The sequence below is a fragment of the Cannabis sativa genome, chromosome 7, assembly GCF_029168945.1.
Source record: "Cannabis sativa cultivar Pink pepper isolate KNU-18-1 chromosome 7, ASM2916894v1, whole genome shotgun sequence".
Lineage (NCBI taxonomy): Eukaryota > Viridiplantae > Streptophyta > Magnoliopsida > Rosales > Cannabaceae > Cannabis > Cannabis sativa.
In genome coordinates, this window is record NC_083607.1 from 16,055,590 (window position 1) to 16,064,696 (window position 9,107).

General features: G+C 47.2%; 2 protein-coding genes across 2 annotated transcripts; both read right to left on the reverse strand.

Moving 5' to 3' along the window:
* Positions 1-2,882: 2,882 nt before the first annotated feature.
* Positions 2,883-5,714, reverse strand: LOC133039656 (uncharacterized). Its single transcript, XM_061118562.1, has 3 exons — positions 5,201-5,714; positions 3,829-5,068; positions 2,883-3,342 (listed from the first exon to the last, which is right to left on the reverse strand). Exons 1-3 carry the CDS (start codon positions 5,712-5,714, stop codon positions 2,883-2,885), a joined length of 2,214 nt encoding a protein of 737 aa, XP_060974545.1.
* Positions 5,715-6,263: 549 nt separating this feature from the next.
* On the reverse strand, positions 6,264-6,713 carry LOC133039657 (uncharacterized). Its single transcript, XM_061118563.1, has one exon. The coding sequence runs from the start codon at positions 6,711-6,713 to the stop codon at positions 6,264-6,266; it is 450 nt and encodes a 149-aa protein (XP_060974546.1).
* Between the last annotated feature and the right edge of the window lie 2,394 nt (positions 6,714-9,107).

Consider the following 9,107-nt stretch of genomic DNA (forward strand, 5'->3'; position numbering starts at 1 on the left):
CATTGATCTTGGACCTTTTTCCTTTTTTTTTTGTTTCTTGGCCGCCCCCCCCCCCCAAGATACCCCTTTGGGGGGTCGGGGGGTACCCCGAGCCACCCTTCTTGGAGGTAGGGGCGGCTAATTGATTTGACTTCCTTGGATGTTGGGGTGACATCCCGAGACTAGATGCCATTGCCGATCCTTCTTGCTTGATTTAAAAGTCAAGCGTTAATTTTAGATAAAATTATCCATAGCTAATTATGGCTTCTTAGCTTGGATAAATGACGTAATATCGCTACCATACATAGATAGATCTCACAAGTGGGGAAGGTACTACATCAAGCCTTACCCGTAGGTTCCACATTGGGTTCTATATGGTTATGTGTGTGATGACTTAAAACAATTACGCTAGTCATGACATAGCCAAGTTGAATGTAACTTTTGGAGTATCTTCTTGTACATATGTGAGTACCATGAGCGTTTTTACTAGTAGTGTTGAACATATGTGTTTGCTTCAAATATGTAGGATTTATAGTTCACCCCGCGACTAGAGGATCGGGGTACCCCCTAGTAAACCCCTTTCTCATTTTTCATTTTTTTTAAAACGCACCCCGAGTCACCGCTTTGTGAGTCGAAGGGGGGGGGGGGGGTTCCCGCTTACACCCCTTTGTGAGTCGAAGGGGGGGGCCTTACACCCCTTTGTGAATGGAAGGGGGGGTCTCCCCCTTACACCCATTTGTGAGTCGAAGGGGGGGGGGGGGTCCCCCTTACACCCCTTTGTGAGTTGTGAGTCGAAGGGGGGGGGGGGGTCCCCCCTTACACCCCTTTGTGAGTCGAAGGGGGGGTCCCCCCTTACGCCCCTTTGTGAATGGAAGGGGGGTCCACCCCTTACGCCCCTTTGTGAGTCGAAGGGGGGGGGGGTCCCCCCCTTACACCCCTTTGTGAGTCGAAAGGGGGGGGGGGTCCCCCCCTTACGCCCCTTTGTGAGTCGAAAGGGGGGGGGGTCCCCCCCTTACGCCCCTTTGTGAGTCGAAAGGGGGGGGGGGGGTCCCCCCCTTACGCCCCTTTGTGAGTCGAAGGGGGGGGGGTCCCCCCCTTACACCCCTTTGTGAGTCGAAGGGCGGGGGGGTCCCCCTCTTACACCCCGAAGCCGGGGTGTTACCCCTTAATTACCCCTTAAAGGCCGGGATGATACCCTGCTACAAGCGGGGGTTGGGGTGATATATCCCGAGCCCATTTATAGGGGGCGATGCCTTGGGACGACCGTGGTGTAATTTTACGATTTGAAGCCAATTGTTGTTTTTACGTTTAACATTTGGTAAGAATACTAAGCGTTGTAATGACCATTATTGCTCCTTTCATTTAGTTGCTTAGATAATTATCTCGCTGTAAATTTTTGTTGTGCATATCTTCTCTTCTCCTTTTATTTTTGTACTAGTAGGTGAGTCCGTCATGGATAGCTTACTAGCATTACTCGGTGTATTCACCTCCTCGCTTTTTCCTTTTTGCAGATGCGTTATAGCGATTATCGGGGGGGTGAACACCGAGTAGACGAGGACCTTCTTCAACTTTTGTTTGAAGATTGTCCAGCGTCGCCCCCACACAACTCGTCTGGGGACGAGGGGCTTAGTAGTGTGTCAGAGACGCCCGACCACCTCTACCGAGAGAGAATAGGTGGTGAAGCATACAACAGGCATATTTGGGAGCTTGAAAAAGGGATACGATCTTATCTGCCCCGAGAGTGGACATACACTCTTCCCTTTGGTGAGGTCAATATTCTAGTAGGGGTGCCCATCGGCCTGTCTGGGGAGTTTCCCTTGGCCGAGACTGCTATAACCACCGCAAAACTACCTACCATGTTGAACGCTATGGTTCACACTAAAAAGAAGAGTCGGGTTAGCTCTTCTGACAGTTCCCATATGGCGGAGGTCATTACTAAACGGAGGGTATCTGACGATGTTGAGACTGATTCTGCCGATGGAGCCATGGAGGAGATAGTCAAAGAGTTTGAGAAGTGGGTGGAAGAGGAAGCCAAGAATACCCTTTACAAAGCCGCCAAAGAGAAAGGAACAACCAAGGGTTCCCAACCAGCCACTCTCAAAATCAGTGAATTCGCCCCTAAAGTGATTAAGGAAGTTCGCACTTCCCGCTGCAAAACCAAGCGGACCCCTTTTGTGGCCCCTTCTAGCAGTCTCACCGAGACCCAACTCCAATATGTGGAGGAGTTGACTGTGAATGGCAAGGACTGCCAGTTAGTACTCTTCAGAGATTCATGACTGTCCGGGCAGTCTTTAATCCTGTAACTTTACTTTTGAGACATTTATGTCTTTAACCTTTTTACTTGGCCATCAGGGCCTTTATCTTTATATATGGTTTTGGCTTTAAATGTTGACTTTTGTTTGGCCTGAGCCACATAGCGTGGGTATTTATCTATAATCAACCATTCACCACACACAAGTTGCTCAAAACATTGAGTATTGCACTGACACTTTTTTTTTTAAAAAAATTAATATGTACTTAAGCGAGGGTGCATTTTTGCTTACTAGTCCATATATGGGTGTGTTTGCCCCCCAAGTGACTATGCAGGTTTACCTCTTGGTCACTTATCTTATGATTGGGGTGTTACCTTTAAGTCTTGGTTGCTCACCATTACCCATATATCTGTGACCATTGTGAGGCTTGTAATTTAATTCAATAACAATCATACAAGCTGTGTCATTATATGAAAATAACTTGCAATTTTATTGATAAATGAAATTGGCGACAACGCCTTATTACATCACTACGTAGTAGTGTGTGATTAAAACTAAAGCAAATCTAAAAGAAAAGACTAAATACTAAATAAAGATTCTAGGTTGCTTACGGGCATACCCTTAGCATGAATTGTCACTGAAAAGCAACTGTTATTGATAATATTTGCGGAGGTGTTGGTCGTTCCAATATCGAGGTACTGGTATAAGGTTCATGTTAGAGTCATACCGGTCGAGGCTATACGTGCCGGGGGGTACAACTTCTGTAACCTCGTATGAACCTTCCCAATTTGGCCCCAATACTCCTGCTGTTGGGTCTTTAGTGTTGGCCAAGACTCTGCGTAGTACTAGATCTCCTACCTTGAAGCTTCTTTCCTTAACTTTGGAATTGAAGTATCTAGCTACTTTTTGTTGGTATGCTGCTAACCGTATTTGTGAGGCTTCCCTATGACTTTCCAATAGGTCCAACGATTCATTCATCAGCTGGTGATTACTGACTTGGTTGTATGTCGCTCGTCGGTGGGAGGGTGGGTCTAGCTCGACCGGTATCATCGCATCATACCCATAAGCAAGGGCAAAGGGGGTATCACCGGTAGCTGTTCTTTCCGTCGTCCTATATGACCACAAAAATTCGGGTAATTGCTCTGGCCAGCTTCCTTTCGCCTCTTCGAGTCTTTTCTTCAAGGTGTTTTTTAAGGTCTTATTCACCGCCTCTACCTACCCGTTTGACTAGGGGTGCGAGACCGCCGAGAAGCTCTTTACTATGCCATGCTTAATGTAGAAATTTGTGAACAGGACACTGTCAAATTGGGTACCGTTGTCAGATACCAATTTATGGGGTAATCCAAACCTACATATAATGTTCTTGACCACAAAGTCAAGCACCTTCTTGTATGTTATAGTTGCTAGTGGTTCGGCTTCTGTCCACTTTGTGAAATAATCGACCGCTACTACCGCATATTGCACTCCTCCTTTGCCCTTAGGCAACTAACCGATCAAGTCTATACCCCAAATAGCGAAGGGCCATGGACCCTGCATTTGCGTTAGCTCGTTAGGTGGAGCCCTTGGTATTTTTACAAACTTTTGACATTTTTCACACCTTCGAGCATACTCCATGGAGTCTTCTATCATGGTTGGCCAGAAGAATCCTTGCCTCAGTACCTTCTTGGATAAGCTTTGCCGCCCAGCGTGATTACCACAAAAACCTTCATGGACTTCTTCCATTAGTCGTTGGGCTTGGTCTTGATGTACACATCGTAGTAGGGGCATTGAGTACCCTCGCCGATACATGACACCATCAATGATTAGGTATCGGGTGGCCTTCCTTCTCATTTTCTTTGCCTCGTTTTTGTTGGTGGGCAGTGTCCCTTGTTCTAAGTAAGCAGCTATGGGGGTCATCCACGATTGAGTCGTATCGAGTAGGAGTACTTCTTTAGTGCGGATGCTTGGCTCGGGTAAGTATTCTATTAGCACAAGGCTGGCTTTATCTATCTTTTCACTTGTTGCCAACCTTGCCAAGGCATCAGCGGTAGCATTCTCTTCTCGTGGTATTTGTTGAATGGTGTACCCTTCCAGTTGGGCAAGCAAGTCTTGTATTTTGCTAAGGTAGGCCATCATCTTTTCTCCTCTAGCCATGTACTCTCCCAAAACTTGGTTTACAACCAGCTGGGAGTCGCTGTAAATGTCTAAGTGTCTGGCCTTCACCTCTTTCGCTAGTTTTAGACCGGCAATTAATGCTTCATACTCAGCTTCATTATTTGAGGTAGGGAAACCAAAGCGAATGGCCGTGTGAATTCGTGGTCCCTCTGGTATTGTTAGGGTGATCCCCGCTCCTGATGACTGGTCGGTAGAAGAACCATCAACTTGTAGCTTCCAGGTTTCACCGGGGTAGTCTTGGTTTTCATTTTTCTCGGAGTTATGGACATGTGGTTCAGGTGAATCGCTCAGGTCAGGCCTTTGGACATCACTGGTTACTGTTGGTTGGTCGCCCTCTTGCGCGCCGGTACACTCGGCTACAAAGTCAGCCGGGGCCTGCCCTTTAATAGCCAATCTTGGCTGATACGTTATGTCATATTGCCCTAACTCTATTGCCCATTTAAGGAGGCACCCCGACGTATCGGGTTTTTGTAGCACCTGGCGTAAGGGTTGGTCAGTGAGTACCACAATGGGATGAGCCTGAAAGTAGGGTCGAAGCTTCCTGGATGCTAATAGTAAGCAGTAGGTCAATTTTTCTATGAGGGGGTATCTACACTCTGCCCCAATCAGTCTTTTGCTCACATAGTAGACTGGGTGTTGTGCTCTATCTTCCTCCCTTACCAAGACTGCACTAACTGCATGTTCTGTTACTGGTAGGTATAAGCTTAGCCCTTCACCATCTAGGGGTTTTCAGAGGACCGGAGGCTGGGATTATTGTTGCTTTAAAGCTTGAAAGGCATTTTCGCATTCCTCAGTCCATTCAAATTTTTTGTTACCCCTTAGGATGTTGAAGAAAGAGACGCATTTTTCGGTTGACTGGGAGACGAATCTACTCAAGGCGGCGATTCGGCTTGTTAAGCTTTGGACGTCCTTAACTTTAGTTGGGGACTTCATGTCGATCAGTGCCTTTATCTTTTCTGGGTTAGCTTCGATGCCCCTAGAGTTCACTATGAATCCAAGGAACTTTCCCGAGCTTACTCCGAAAGAACACTTAAGAGGATTGAGCTTCATTCGGTATTGTCTTAGGATCTCAAAGCATTCTTTTAAGTCTTCAATGTGCCCTTGGGCTTTCTTAGACTTGACCAGCATGTCATCGACGTAGACCTCCATGTTTCTGCCTATTTGCTCTTTAAACATCCGGTTGACCAACCTCTGATAGGTGGCTCCAACGTTTTTCAAGCCAAACGGCATCACTTTGTAGCAATACAAGCCGACGTCCGTTCGAAAGCTTGTATGTTCTTGGTCAGGTGGGTGCATGCTTATCTGATTATACCCTGTGTACGCATCCATGAAAGTTAGAATTTCATGGCCGGCTGTTGCGTCTACCAATTGATCGATTCTCGGCAAGGGAAAATAATCTTTTGGGCATGCCTTGTTTAAGTCCGTAAAGTCAATGCACACCCTCCAGGTGCCATTTGGCTTTGGAACTAGTACAGGGTTCGATACTCAAACTGGGTAGTAGGCCTCTTTGATGAAATTGTTGTTCCATAGTTTTTCCACCTCTTCCTTCAATGCCTTGGCCCTTTCTTTGTCGAGTAGCCTTCTTTTTTGTTGAACTGGCTTGAAGTTTTCGACGTCGATGTTTAAAGCATGACTTATCACGGTGGGGCTTATTCCCTCCATGTCTTCGTGTGACCAAGCGAAGACATCTTGATTTTCCCTTAAGAACTGGATCAAAGCGGATCTTATGTCCTCAGGAAGGTTTTTCCCGATCTTGATTAATTTGGATGGTTGTTTGGGGTCTAATGGCATTTCTTCTAATTCTTCAATCGGACCAACCCCTTTATCAATATCCCCAAAACGGGCATCAATGTCTTCGACCCTGTTTTGGGCGAGTCTTCATTGTTGAGAACTACTTGTCGTAGCTTTAAGGGATTTGGCTGCTTTCTCCTTGGTTGCGATGGATAGGTTGTAACACTCTCGTGCTACTATTTGATTGCCCTTCAAGCAGCCAATTCCACCCTGGGTAGGAAACTTGACGAGGAGGTGAAAGATAGAAGTGACTGCTTTCAGGTCATACAGGGTTGGGCGGCCGATTAAGGCGTTGTAGGGAGATATTATATCCAATACCACAAATAATGCCATGATAGTGACACTCTTGGGGGCTATTCCCACTGTCATTGGTAACTTAATAAGTCCAGCCGGTGCCATACCACTTCCTGTGAATCCATAGATGAGATGTTCGCAGGGCTCTAAATCCTTTGCTCCCAAACCCATCCTTTCCAATGAGGATTTGAAGAGGATATTGGCTGACGACCCATTATCAATCATTGTCCTTGGCACAATCATATTGGCGATTTGTACCTCTACTACCAAGGGGTCGTTGTGTGGATATCGAACGTGTTTGGTGTCATCTTCAGAGAACGTTATTAATTCATGTTCATAACGAGGTTGCTTGGGAGCTCGCTCTTGGACAGCCAACACATCGTTACCCAGTTCATGTCACAGAGACCGAGCGTATTTCTCTCGGGACTTTCCGGAGTTCCCCGCAAGATGAGGTCCTCCAGATATAATGTCCAAACGGCCTGCAACGGGGGGAGGTAACAATTGTTGGTCATCCCCAACTGCTTGTTGTTGTTGTTGTCGTTGGGGCCGATCATTGTCCCGTCGTACATATCTTTTCAAGTTGGAGTTGTTTTGTCTGATGAGAAACTCTATTTCCTCCTTCAAATTATTGCACTCATCGGTGTCATGACCGTAGTCATTGTGGAATCGACAAAACTTGTTCATGTCGCCTTTGCTAATGTCCTTTCTCATGGGATAAGGTTTGCGGTACGGTACCACCGAGTGAGTTGCATTGTAGATATTTTCTCTTCTGTCCAGGAGCAGGCTATAGGTGGTGAACCTTGGGATTAGATCTCGCCTGGCTGGCTCGGGGGTATTCTTTAGTCTCTTGTTATCATTGTTGTTGCCGCCATTACTGTTATTCTCTCTTTTACCATTGTTGGAGCCATTCCTAGCGTTACCCCCTTGAGAGCTTTGACTATTTGAGCTTGTTCCATTTTTTTTATTCTTAGTGTGGTTGAAGTTTTGAGTGTTTCGCTCGGCTTCTTCCAATTTATTAAACTCATCAGCTCTGTCAAGAAAGTCTCTCATAGTATGGGTTGGTTTTCGTCTTGTATTCTTCCACAGCCGACTTCCCACAAGGATCCCCCCCATGATGGCAGCCCGCTTGCCATCATCGCTTAGATTTTTTACTTTGGTTGCCTCCTGCATAAAGCGTTGAATGTAGTCTTTTAGTGGCTCATCGGGCTTCTGCTTGATGGCGACCAAGTCACCCAACTCTGTTGGTATCTGTCGGGCTGAAGAGAATTGGGTGTAGAATAACCCCTCAAACTCATCCCAAGAAGTAATTCTTCCTGGGGGTAGTTTAGTAAACAATTGTTGCACCGTGTCCGTGAGGGTTGCAGGGAAAATTCGACACCTAAGGTCATCCCTGATTCCTTGAAGGTCCATTTGGATTTTGAAGTTCTCCACATGAGTTAACGGGTCTTCACTACCCGTGTACTTGCAAGTGGGCATCTTGAACTTTGCTGGAATAGGGTGGTCATTAATCATTTGGGAGAAGGCAGACCCTCTCCTCCTTTCGAGGTCCAAATCAGTGGGCTTTGGTGCGGTAAGGTCCTTGACCAATCGGGTTAACTCGTCCAACCGAGCCTGGATCACCGGATCTGTGGTTGTTTGAGGTTGAGCAATATTGGCACCAACATTCGCTTGGTCCCCTTGGTCTGGCTCAGGTGGGTTTACTGTGTTGGAACCACGATTGTCTCTATTTCTGTTGAGGGCGTCCCGTAGGTCTCTACCCCCTCGGGGGCCTACCCGTTCAAAAACTGACCCAGCTCTTGGCCTTCCTCCAGCGTTCTCACTATCAGCCCTTCCATTAGCCGGGGGTGGTACTTGGTCATTCCTACCCCTTTGGGGTGGATTTTCAGGTTGATGTTGCCTATTAGGGGCATACGGCCCTCTGGCTTGATAACCCCCCATCTCAGGATTTGGTTGGTTGCTAGCCCGACTTTCAGCTTCATCATCACCATGATCGTCAGGGTAGTTCGGATGATAGTCACTGTTGACCTCAGGGTCTTCTCTTCTCCCTCTAGACCTACTATTTCTTGGGCGATCATTGCCTTCTCGTGGTTGGCCACGTTGATCGCGGGGTTGCCATTCCCTACGCTGGGGCGTCCTTCCACTATTTCTGCCACGATCACCATTATTGTTTCTAGAGTTTCCTCCACCACTCCGCCTTAAACGGACATTGTGGGAGTCATCGCGTCCCATATGATGGCTGGGTAAGACTTGCTCATCAACCGGGGGTGGTCGATTATTATTGCGGGGAACCCTGTTGGAGGGGTGACTCCTAGTCCTTTCTTGGTTCCTGGGGCGCTCTTCAGGTCCATAAACCACCCTCTCCCTCTGGTTCCCTGGGGTAGGGACCTCCCGAGGGTAGGTTTGAGGTACCTGTTGATTGTTGGCATCAGTACCCATCCCTTGAGTGTTTTCGTTGAAGTAGCTTCGTATTAAGTCGGCAGCCTCTTGGGTGCGACGATCTTGGTCGTCTTGACGCCTCCTCACCTCCTGAGCGTGATCTTCCAGCGAAGATTGGAATTCTCTCCTTTGATTAGCAAGACTTTCAATCATGGCCTCTCGAGCTTGGTTTTGCTCTTGGTGCACAGTTTGAAACTAGCC